This window comes from Manis pentadactyla, chromosome 4, assembly GCF_030020395.1.
Source record: "Manis pentadactyla isolate mManPen7 chromosome 4, mManPen7.hap1, whole genome shotgun sequence".
Lineage (NCBI taxonomy): Eukaryota > Metazoa > Chordata > Mammalia > Pholidota > Manidae > Manis > Manis pentadactyla.
In genome coordinates, this window is record NC_080022.1 from 146,295,952 (window position 1) to 146,308,797 (window position 12,846).

Below are 12,846 nucleotides of genomic sequence, written 5' to 3' on the forward strand. Positions count from 1 at the left end.
GCTAAAAAGTATGCATGTTTTCTAGTGTATGTTTTCTCTTTTCTTGTCCTACTTCATGGATAACTCAAGAAATGGAAAAATACTACCTACCTCCTTAAGGTCATCGCCCTGCCTGCCCTTGAGAGAGGGCACAAATTAAGTACTTTTACTGAAGATTACCAGCTGCCAAATAATATATTCATGTAGTTAATTTTTATGTATTTTGAACTCAGTTGTTTTTGATCTTGCCAGGCGCTGAATGAAAGCCGGAGCGCCCCAAGGAAAGAAAAACAGGAATGGCTGTCAAAGCAGATAGAGAACATCCAGCATCTCCAAGCCGCGGAAAAGACTGATCTTCTTCAACATCAGAGACAGTGCCTAGGGCTGCAATGCCGTTGCTTCCAAAGAAAGATATTCCTTGGGCGCTGTAACTTGGAGCAGGACCTTGTCATGGAGGTATGTTTAACTGGTGTGAAATCAGAATCTTCCAGAAAAGATGTCAGTCACATCCCACCCTCAAGGCCTGAGAGCGCTTCTGCTTCCCTTTGCCTAAGTCCTTCTTCCCTGGAAACCCAACCCACACGGTTCACCTTCTCCCTCACTTCATATCTCCCCAATTCTGATCACCAAATCCTTCTCCCTTCTTTAAATATTCTTGCACTCCTCTCTCACTCTCTCTCTCTCTCTCTCTCTCTCTCTCACACACACACACACACACACACACACACACATGTGCACACTTTTTTCGGGGGATCTCTCTCTCCCCAAGGAGAATGGAAATTATATGAATTCCCAGGTTCTGTTCCGGGCTTTTATATCCAGTGGATAGATATCTCCAGGCCTTATACCTAGTGGCTGGCCCATAACAGGTATTCAATAAATATGTATTAAGTAAATATTTAATAAATATCAAATCCATGAGTGAAAGAAGTATTAATTTTTAAATGTGAGAAAATTAATTGGATAATTTATGTCTTTTCATCCAAAATGGGTGCCATGAAGATATATACTACCATTTAACATATTTTTATAATCATGAAATTATTCATTGGGCATATGTAGAAACTTATGCCAATGAAAACAATGGTTCTCATTATCAGGTATACCTATGAGCAAAGATCAATTTCTTTCCAAGAATGGCTTAAACTTCAAATATAAGTTAATTATTCAAATTCACTAATTAAAGAAATTCAAATTAAAACAATTGAATCAATTCGATAAGATCAGTCTACAAAATTGGTAAGTCCTAGTAGTGGCACAGGAAAGTGGGCAACGTTGGGAAGAGTATAAATTGCTACTGCCATTTTGGAGCATAATTCAGCAGCTTTTACAATTTAATTTGCATGTATCTTCTATCCATCAAATCCACTTCTCAAATTCTATCCTAAAGAAATAATAACATAATCATGTGGTGTATCATGTGTAGATGTTTATTGAAAATTTGTCATAAAGCAAAAAATGGAACAACTACGGCATCACAAAGCAGAGGCTTACTATAAAACTTAAAAGAAAGATCTGTATGTCCTGATCTGATCTGGATATTTGTCCATTATATTTTTCGGTAAAGAAAGCATATTATATACCTATAATATATTTTTTTATTCAATTTTAAAACTATATGTTTTCATGCAATAGTTGTGTCATGACAGCATGGGGAAGGTTGGGAAACATATGCACCAAATGTTGGCCCCTGGAGAAGGGGCAGCAGAGGCGAAAGGGCCAAGTCTGGCTTCCTTCGACAGAGAAAAAGAGAGAGTGTGTGTGAGTGTATGTGTGTGTGTTGTATATTTGATCTTTTTAAACTGAAAAAATTGTTGTAACATTTACTGATCATGAGGTAGGTATTCTGAGAGCTTTCCACTTATGAATTCATTTCAGCCTCATGTTAATTTTATGAAACAGCTATGTTATGGTCTCCATTTGAGAAGTGATGAAATTGAAGCACAGAGAGTTTAAGTAATTAACCCAAGGACTCACTGCTAGTTGGAAGCAGAGCCAGGGTTTAGAAAGCAGGCAGTCTAGCCCTAGAGTCTTGTGTTCTTTTTTGTTTGTTTGTTTGTTTGTTAATATTTTGTTAAGGTATGATTTATATACACTCTTATGAAGGTTTCACGTGAAAAAACAATGTGGTTACTACATTTACCCATATTGTCAAGTCCCCACCCATACCCCAATGCAGTCACTGTCCATCAGGGCAGCAAGTTGCCACAGATCCACTATGTCCCTTCTCTGTGAAACACTGTTCTCCCCGTGATCCCCCACACCATGTGTACTAAACATAATACCCCTCAGTCCCCTTCTCCCTCCCACACCCCTCCCCTTTGGTAACCACCAGTTCATTCTTGGAGTCCGAGTCTGCTGCCATTTTGTTCCTTCAGATTTGCTTCATTGTTATTAGAGTCTTGTGTTCTTAACCACTACACTATACTGGGTATACTGCATGTAATAGAATTGAATGTATACACTGAAGAAATTCAAAGGATGACTTAGAAGTCCTCTTCAAATACAAAATTAGGAAACATAAATGAAAGAGAGTGGAAAGGACATTAAGTCTCTTGGGACAGATTTGATATATCTTAAGCTTATTGCTAAAAATAGTATAAATAGCTAATGAACAGATAAGGAAATTATGCTACCAATTGCCCATTTTCTACAGTTACAGTAATAAAACCCTAATATTTACTGTGCAGCCATTATTAAATCAGAGGATTACATCTATATCCTGGTTATTCTGCTTCTTAGGATTTTTTTCGCCTGGCACTGTACATCAGTAAATTATGCCTTTGTCTTTTGTTATGAATTAGGAGTTAGATAAGAGGCAGACTCAAATGGACTTGGAGCATGCAACGCTACTGCGACATCACGAATCCATGCAAGAACTGGAGTTCCGCCAGCTCAACACAAGGCAGAAGATGCGCTCTGAGCTGATCAGACTGCAGCATCAAGCCGAGCTCACTAACCAGCTGGAGCATAATAAACGGAGAGAACAAGGACTAAGGCGAAAGCATGCCATGGAGGTTCAACAACAGTCTAAGAGTCTAAAGGTACCTTTAGCCTAAGCTTCTTGACAAAGGAGAACAGATAAAAGGCATCATGTAAACACTAAAAGTCTAAGCCAGATGTCTGCCATAAAGAAATTGAATAAGCTTTTTTTCTTTTCATTTTAAGCATGCTTGGTTAGTTTTGATGTAGAGGGTCTGTAGCTACAGATTTCTGCTTATGTATTTCTCAGCAGAGTACCAAAAAATGGCCAGAACATTTTCACTGCAGAAAGTGCCATAAATGAGATTCAAAATTCTTATTTTAACTGTACCCAGATGTCCAATGTTGATACTACAAATATATATCAACATACTAACCTGTTGGCTTCTCTCTGTTGTTCCAAGTTCTATAGTTTTGGGATCTTATTTCCTCTGAATGTGATTTGTATCCAAAAGAGGCAGTAAGTTCTTGATTAGTACAGAAACCAGTGAATGAAAAATGCCTTTTTACTCCCTCTCCCTTCATTGTCTATACTCATCCTAAGAAGAATAGTGGAATTATCACATTGTTACTCCCATTCTTTCTGTGCTTGGTAGCATAGGTAAGACCAGGGCATGTGTAGTTGGAGTGTATTTTTTTAATTAGCACATCAGAGTGAAGCAAGCTATTATTATATGCCCTCTTGTAGACAAATAAGGAAAGACAAGTGTTGGTGATATATAATATCTAAGGACTTTAAATTTTGTATTTGCTTTGCACAGACGAATTTATTCATAGGATACAAAATTCAAAAGATGCCGAAGTGTATTTATTATAAAGTTAAAGGTTTCCCTCTCCTTGTCCTTTAAGCCACCTGGTCCAGGCCCCTCTACCAGAATTAACCAGAGTTAACAATTCCAAGGAATTTTCAAATTTTATAACTTGTAATAAATATGTGAAGTTTAATCACATGCATCTTAATAAACAAAAAACTGAAACAACCCACTATATATGTTGTCATCCATAGTAGTACGTCAATTAATCTGTACAAGTCTGCACATTTTAAACTTTTATTTACATCCAATAAGGCCCAGATCCCACAGTATCTTCTTTACCCCCTTTTTCAAACTCTTTGACAATTTAATTATAGAACTATCATGTAACAACACTTACCTGAATAACTGTCCTGAAGTGAAGTGAACTTCACTCACAGAAGTAATCTGTGTCAAAACCAGAAGCAAAATCAGAGGTATCTCTGATTCCTATTCAGCTCCATTCATACAGGTTGTCCTGAACAAAATACAGAAGCAAAGCTAAGATTCACCCTTTCCTTGTGAATCTAAGTAAAATGTTACTTTGCTGTATCTTCAAAACAGCTAATGAACATCGCTTCCAGAGTGGCTCATATGTTGACTACCCACATAACCATAATTAGTTAATGCTTATGAAAATCAGAATTCTTAATGATTGTCCAGATTTATTTTGTCTTTGTAGTAGCTACACAGTACAGTTTCCCACCAAAAGATATTTAAAGCATGTCTATAAAATTAATTACAATTTTAAAGTGAGCAGCACCCAGAAGTAAACCACACTGAAAGCTTCCTGGTTTTCTTTGGTCAGACCACAAATCTGATACAACTTCATTTCTCTGGGGCTTGGCATAGGTTAGTTGTTTGCTGTTTAACCCTTCCTTTTTTTCCCTGTTGTTACAGCCTTCTCAGTTTGAAAGCTTGTACAACACTAGTCTTATTCTCACAGATACTATTAAAAAATCAAGGGGAAAAATAATGTTTCACAATCATAGTCAGACCTTGGATAGAAAGCTTCCTTCTCGTGATACTTAAGCTCAAGATTTTCCATTAAAGAAATTCTTCTGTTACTTTAGTGGGAAAGAAAATCACCATGTTCCTCTTAGTTGTATATATCTACCTACTTGCACAATTTGAACAAAACAGACTCTTTTTCTTTAAATTAAGGTATCATTGATAAACAATCTTATGAAGGTTTCACAAGAGCACATTGTGGTTTCAACATTCACTCATACTATCAATTCACTCATACTATCACCCTCCAACCCCACTGCAGTCACTGTCCATCAGCGTAGGAAGACACTACAGAGTCATTACTTGTCTTCTCCGTGCTGTACTGCCTTCCCCATGACCCACCTATATTGTGAGTGCTAATTATAGTGCCCTTTAATCCCCTTCTCCCTCCCTCCCCACCCACGATCCCCAATCCCTTCCCTTTGGTAACCCTAGTCCCTTTGTGGAGAAAACAGACTCTATTTTAACACCAGGTCATTTCATTTATGTAAGTAACAGTTGCAATTTTTTTAGGTAAATTTTTATTTACTAAGTAATAGCTCAACTGCAATAGTGGCAACTATTCCAGCTTTCTCCAAGACTTTAAGGGGGATAGGAGGACGTCAGTGTGCACACTTAGATAAGCTGACAGTATTTGTAGACACTGGGCACCATTTCTGTGGAATGACTTGGGTAAACACCTATTGTCTATCTGCCATTTCTTCATCTGCCATCAGGTGATGTTTTGTCAGTATTAAGTGATTAAGAAACAACTGGAACACGTTTATCCTGCTTTCACTTGAGCGAAACATTGTGGGATGTAGTTAATTCTTGGTATAAGTATTAATCTTGTTAAAAAAAATTTTCAGGGCATTCCTTTTTGTCATTAGCTAGTGATACGGAGTACTATAGTTTTCTTGGCAAAAATATTTGAATATTTAAAAGTTTTTTAAAGAATGGAGTCTGTTACACAAAGTCAGAAGAGAATTCTAAATTTCATTGTTCCATTCCTAACTTGGAGGAATTTTATTAACCAAGGGCAGTATTTAAGAGCAGTGCTAAGCCAACTAAACCAAGAGTTTGTCTTTCTAGCTAGACATTTCTTGACCCTTCACAGAATAAAGGTACATAACTATGGCTTAGTACCTCAATTGGTGTAAAATGCAGAAAAGGATATATATTTGATTTTGTAGTATTGGAGCAAAGAGCGTGAACTAGTTCCTTGACAAGAGTGTTTGGTCATACATGCATCTGCACACTGACTCAACCATTCAATATCTGGCAATATATATATTGAGGGAAATAATTTCAACTATAGGTTCTGCCTTTGTGTAGTAAATGAGTGTTGTTACTTGTAGGCTTGAGGGATATACCTTATAAAATATATCTCATCTTACTAAGTTTTGTTAAAACTTGAGTTCACAGAAAAATTAACCTGTGATTTAAAGCCAGAGTTTTTCTGTTTCTGAACCCAAATTATTTTATCTCAAAACTGCTTATGTAGTTCATGTCTGTTATCATTACCGCAAGAAGGGTTGTTGTCCCTTCCCTTGCCTCATAACTTTTCTTTGACCTTTGAAAGATTAGTTAACTTTCAGGTTTTTGCTCATGGTGCTAAAGAGTAAACCCTTATGAAGTAGTTTCTACCTAGTTCAGTATCGTAAGGAAAAGACAATTGCAATAACAGTATCAGTCAGTTACTAGTACCCTACTTTTATGGGGTCCATCACAGACTATATTTACAGTTGAGATTGTCATTAAAAGAAATTGGAGCAAAATGTCTTAGACAAGGAACAGAGTAAATATACTTATTTTCTGCTTCAGAGATCTGATAAAATACTGACTGGCCAGTAAAATTATTTTATATATACTAAGTGCATGAAAAGAAATATAATTTTCTGCCATCTATATACACAGTTATCAAAGGTAATTTTAATATTTACTCACTTCACTAAATTAAAAACAAAATAAATGTTGCCTGAAGTACTATGATAAATGAAGTTCTTGGTATTCTTATGTTTTAGAGTTTGTTATAAAATTGCATGGAATCCAATGGTTTGACCCAAGTATAGAGGTACCTGTCACCTTATGATCTGAGTTTTTGTTTCCTCTTTTCTATTCTAGCCTTTTCATGTAAGCATAAGCTATACCAAATGCCATATGTTAAAAATTATATGTCTTGCTTCTTTTCTTTACAGTCTAAAAAACTCCAAATCAAAAAGCAGTTCCAGGACACCTGTAAAATCCAAACCAGACAGTACAAAGCTTTAAGAAAACTCTTACGGGAATCTACACCAAAGAGTGAGCGCAAAGCTGTTCTGAAACGGCTTAAGGAGGAGCAGACCCGGAAGTTAGCCATCTTAGCTGAGCAGTGTGACCACAGCATTCGTGAAATGCTCTCCACTCAAGCCGTAAGTTTATTTTACTTAGGCAAAACAAATATAGTGCCCCTTTCCTTCCACCACATTAATAAAATCCCAACAATTAAAATATTAAGGTGGAAATGAAAACTCTGCGGCACCTTGGGAAATAGTGCTGCTGGTCCATATTCTTCTTGTTCTCAGCATTGCTTGGAAATATGCATGATGTATATATAATCCTCTTTGATACACTTGGACATGAGGTTCTACATAGGCTCTCTGCTGGTGCCTTGCAGGGGTTTAGTACAGATACCAGCAGCATATCAAGATTGGAGAAGCAGCTTTGTTAAGCAGAGTTTGAAAAGTAGTACTTGATTGGGAATCCAGGTGGTTCCATTTGAGTGCAGATACAAAATATCTGCTATGTTAAGTTTACGGATATTTTCTTAGTTGGCCAGATAGTAAATATTTTAGGCTTTGTGGGCCAGGAGGAAAAATTGGGGTTATTATGTGGGTATTTACATTGCCATTTAAAATATGTCCATTTCAGATTGTAAAAACCATTCCTAATTAGTGGGCTGTTGAAAAACAAAAACAAAAATCAGGTAGCTGTTCAGATTTGGCCCATAAGCTGTAGCATGCTTGTCCCTGTTCTATAGTTATTTCCACTGGAGAGAAAAGATTCAGAGTCTTATATCAATCAGAATCTATATTTTTCTTTAAAAAAATAATGATTATTTAGGCATCATCCAAGTAGCTTATGATAGCTTTATCCTTATAATGCCATCATTGGTACTATGTTTTCCTTTTTTCGGAGATGTTTACTCCAAGATGTAAGCGAGAACAGCTGTGCCCTATAGAAGAGTAGTCTGTCTTAACTTACACCTCCTCCTTTCCAGACGTCATGAAAAGATAGCTCATAGCTCATAGGAGGATATATCTGTTTTCTTTCTCTCTTTCAGCTGCATTTGGATGAAGCACAGGAGGCAGAGTGCCAGGTTTTGAAAATGCAGCTGCAGCAGAAACTGGAGCTGCTGAATGCATATCATAGCAAAATCAAGCTGCAGGCTGAGGCACAAGATGATCGAGAGCTTCGGGAGCTTGAACAGAGGGTCTCCTACCGCAGGGCACTCATACAACAACAGGTATAAGTAATAGAAAAAAGTAATTGTGGGGAGGTGGAGTCAAGATGGCGGCATGAGTAGAGCAGTGGAAATTTCCTCCCAAAACCATATATATATATATATATATATATATATATATATATATATATATACACATACATATTTGGTATCATTAATCTACAATTACATGAAGAACATTATGTTTACTAGGATCCCCCCTTCACCAAGTCCCCCCCACAGGCACCTTCACAGTCACTGTCCATCAGCGTAGTAAGATGCTGTAAAATCACTACTTGTCTTCTCTGTGTTGTAGAGCCTGCCCTGTACCCCCCCATATTATACATACTAATTGTAATGCTCCCTTTCTTTTCCCCACCCTTACCCTCCCTTGCCAGCCATCCTCCCCAGTCCCTTTCCCTTTGGTAACTGTTAGTCCATTCTTGGGTTCTGTGATTCTGCTGTTTTGTTCCTTCAGTTTTTCTTTGTTCTTATACTCCACATATGAGTGAAATCATTTGGTACTTGTATTTCTCTGCCTGGCTTATTTCACTGAGCATAATACCCTCTAGCTCTACCCATGTTGTTGCAAATGGTAGGATTTGTTTTCTTCCTATGGCTGAATAATATTCCATTGTGTATATGTACCACCTCTTCTTTATCCATTCAACTACTGATGGACACTTAGGTTGCTTCCATTTCCTGGCTGTTGTAAATAGTGCTGTGATAACATAGGGGTGCATCTGTCTTTTTCAAACTGGGCTGCTGCATTCTTAGGGTAAATTCCTAGGAGTGGAACTGCTGGGTCAAACGGTATTTCTATTTTAAGCATTTTGAGGAACCCTCCATACTGCCTTCCACAATGCTTGAACTAATTTAAATTCCCACCAGCAGTGTAGGAGGGTTCCCCTTACTCCGCAACCTCGCCAACATTTGTTGTTGTTTGTCTTTTGGATGGTGATATTCCTTACTGGTGTGAGGTGATATCTCATTGTGGTTTTAATTTGCATTTCTCTGATGATAAGCAATGTGGAACATCTTTTCATGTGTCTGTTGGCCATCTGAATTTCTTCTTTAGAGAACTGTTTATTCAGCTCCTCTGCCCATTTTTAATTGGATTATTTGCTTTTTTTTGTTGAGGCATGTGAGCTCTTTATATTTGGATGTCAACCCTTTATCGGATCTCTCATTTATGAATATATTCTCCCATACTGTAGGGTACCTTTTCAATCTATTGATGGTGTCCTTTGCTGTACAGAAGCTTTTCAGCTTGATATAGTCCCACCTGTTCAGTTTTGCTTTTGTTTCCCTTGCCTGGGGAGATATGTTCATAAAGAAGTCGCTCATGTTTCTGTCCAAGAGATTTTTGCCTATGTTTTTTTCTGAGAGTTTTATAGTTTCATGACTTACATTCAGATCTTTGATCCACTTCAAATTTACTTTTGTGTATGGGGTTAGACAATGATCCAGTTTCATTCTCTTATATGTACCTGTCCAGTTTTGCCAACACCAGCTGTTGAAGAGACTGTCATTTCCCCATTGTATGTCCATGGCTCCTTTATCATATATTAATTGACCATATATGTTTGGGTTAATGTTTGGAGTCTCTATTCTGTTCCACTGGTCTGTGGCTCTGTTCTTGTGGCAGTACCAAATTGTCTTGATTACTGTGGCTTTGTAGTAGAGCTTGAAGTTGGGGAGCAAGATACCCCCGACTTTACTTTTCCTTCTCAGGATTGCTTTGGCTATTTGGGGTATTTGGTAGTTCCATATGAATTTTTGAACTATTTGTTCCAGTCAAAACCATATATATTATTGAAAATACAACAAATACAACTATTCCTAAAAGAGAGACCAGAAGACACAGGGCAAAAGCCAGACTACATCCACAACCTGCGAGAACCCAGTGTCTCACAAAGGGAGTAAGACACACGCTACAGCCATGTGCGACCCGAGCGCCCCTCACCCCAGCTCCTGGCAGGAGGAGAGGAGTCAGAGCGGGGAGGGAGAGGGAGCCCAGGACTGCTAAATAGCCAGCCCCAGCCATCTGCACCGCAGCACAGACACACAGTGTGTGGTGTGCTGGATGCTAGGGAAACAGGACAGGAAGACCTGTGAGTGGGTCCCCACTGCTGGCACCCCTGGGACAAAGAAAAGCGAGTGCCCTTTGAAAATCTTAAAGGGACAGGGGCTTCACAGCTGGATGGAAGCGCCCCAGCACAATCGGCCCAGTAACTGGGAATCCTAGGGAACTCCGGGTGCCCCAACCACCTGCGCAGCACGGAGGCCCCTCATTGTGATAAACAGCCTCCGGCCCGTTCCCCCTCTGGCGCAACTCCACCATAGAGGCAGTGGCCATGCCCAGAGCAACTGGGAAGAGCTTCATCCACAGCAGCTCAGCAAGAATCAGACACCCTGTCTTCGAGCAGCTGCCCAGCACAAGCCACTAGGGGTCACTGTTCTCCCAGGAGACGAAGGCCACAAACCAGCAAGAAGGGACATTCTCCCAGCCATCACATGCGCCAGCTCCACACAACTACCTCTATCGCCATGAAAAAGCAGAAGAATTTGATCCAGACCAGACTAACAGAGACAACCCCTGAGAAGGAGTAAACCTAACCAATCTTCCTGAAAAAGAATTCAAAATAAAGGTCATAACCATGCAGATGGATCTTCAGAGAAATATGCAAGAGCTAAGGGATAAAGTCTGGAGGGAGATTACAGAAATGAAACAATCTCTGGAAGGACTTAAGAGCAGATGACGTGCAAGAGGCCATTAATGAAATAGAAATCAGAGAACAGGAATGCAGAGAAGCTGACACAGAGAGAGATAAAAGGATCTCCAGGAATGAAAGAATATTAAGAGAACTGTGTGACCAACCAAAAGGAACAATATCCACATTATAGGGGTACCAGAAGAAGAAGAAGAAGAGAAAAAGGGATAGAAAGTGTCTTTGAAGAAATAATTGCTAAAAACTTCCCCAAACTGGGATAGGAAATAGTTGCTCAGACTACAGAAGCACACTGAACTCCCAATAGAAGGGACCCAAAGAGGACAACACCAAGACACATAATAATTAAAATGGCAAAGATCAAGGACAAGGACAGAGTTTTAAAGGCAGCTAGAGAGAGGAAAAAGGTCACCTACAAAGGAAAACCCATCAGGCTATCATCAGACTTCTCAACAGAAACCTTACAGGCCAGAAGAGAATGGCATGATATATTTAATGCAATGAAACAGAAGGGCCTTGAACCAAGAATACTGTGTATCCAGCACAATTATCATTTAAATATGAAGGAGGGATTAAACAATTCCCAGACAAGCAAAAGTGGAGTGCATTTGCCTCCCACAAACCACCTCTACAGGTATTTTAGAGGGACTGCTCTAGGTGGGAGCACTCCTAAGACTAAATAGATGTCACCAGAGGAAACACAAAAGAGCACAGAATAAAACAACCAACATATAAAGAATGGAGGAGGAGGAATAAGAAGGGAGAGAAATAAAGAATCACCAGACAGTGTTTATAACAGCTCAATAAGCGAGTTAAGTTAGACAGTAAGATACCAAAGAAGCTAACCTTGAACCTTTAGTAACCATGAATGTAAAGCCAGCAATGGCAATAAGTACATATCTTTCAATAATCACCCTACATGTAAATGGACTGTATGCACCAATCAAAAGACACAGAGTAATAGAATGGATAAAAAAGCAAGACCCATCTATATGCTGCTTACAAGAGACGCACCTCAGACCCAAAGACATGCACAGACTAAATGTCAAGGGATGGAAAAAGATATTTCACGCAAACAACAGGGGGAAAAAAGCAGGTGTTGCAGTACTAGTATCAGACAAAATAGATTTCAAAACAAAGAAAGTAACAAGAGATAAAGAAGGACATTACATAATGATAAAGGGCTCAGTCCAACAAGAGGATATAACCATTATAAATATATATGCACCCAACACAGGAGCACCAACATATGTGAAACAAATACTAACAGAACTAAAGGAGGAAATAGAATGCAATGCATTCATTTTAGGAGACTTCAACACGCCACTCACTCCAAAGGATGGATCCACCGGACAGAAAATAAGTAAGGACACAGAGGCACTGAACAACACACTAGACCAGATGGACCTAATAGACATCTGTAGAACTCTACATCCAAAAGCAACAGGATACACATTCTTCTCAAGGGCACATGGAACATTCTCCAGAATAGACTACACACTAGGCCGCAAAATGTGCCTCAGTAAATTCAAAAAGATTGAAATTCTACCAACCAACTTCCCAGACCACAAAGGTATAAAACTAGAAATAAATTGTACAAAGAAAACAAAAAGGCTCACAAACACATGAAGGCTTAACAACATGCTCCTAAATAATCAATGGGTCAACGAACAAATTAAAATAGAGATCAAGGAATATATGGAAACAAATGACAACAACAACACAAAGCCCCAACTTCTGTGGGACACAGCAAAGGAAAGTATATAGCAATCCAGGCATACTTAAGGAAGGAAGAACAATCCCAAATGAATAGTCTAATTTCACAATTATTGAAATTGGAAAAAGAAGAACAAATGAGGCCTAAAGTCAGTAAAAGGAGGGACATAATAAA

At 38.6% G+C, this 12,846-nt stretch overlaps 1 protein-coding gene across 1 annotated transcript in view; it reads left to right on the forward strand.

Annotated features, from left to right (window-relative positions):
* LOC130683233 (serine/threonine-protein kinase TAO1-like) overlaps positions 1 to 12,846 on the forward strand; it is a 58,696-nt gene that overhangs the window by 38,747 nt on the left and 7,103 nt on the right. The window contains 4 exon segments of the mRNA XM_057499497.1: positions 232 to 435; positions 2,784 to 3,023; positions 6,941 to 7,153; positions 8,065 to 8,247. Coding sequence (XP_057355480.1) covers positions 232 to 435; positions 2,784 to 3,023; positions 6,941 to 7,153; positions 8,065 to 8,247 — 840 coding nt within the window.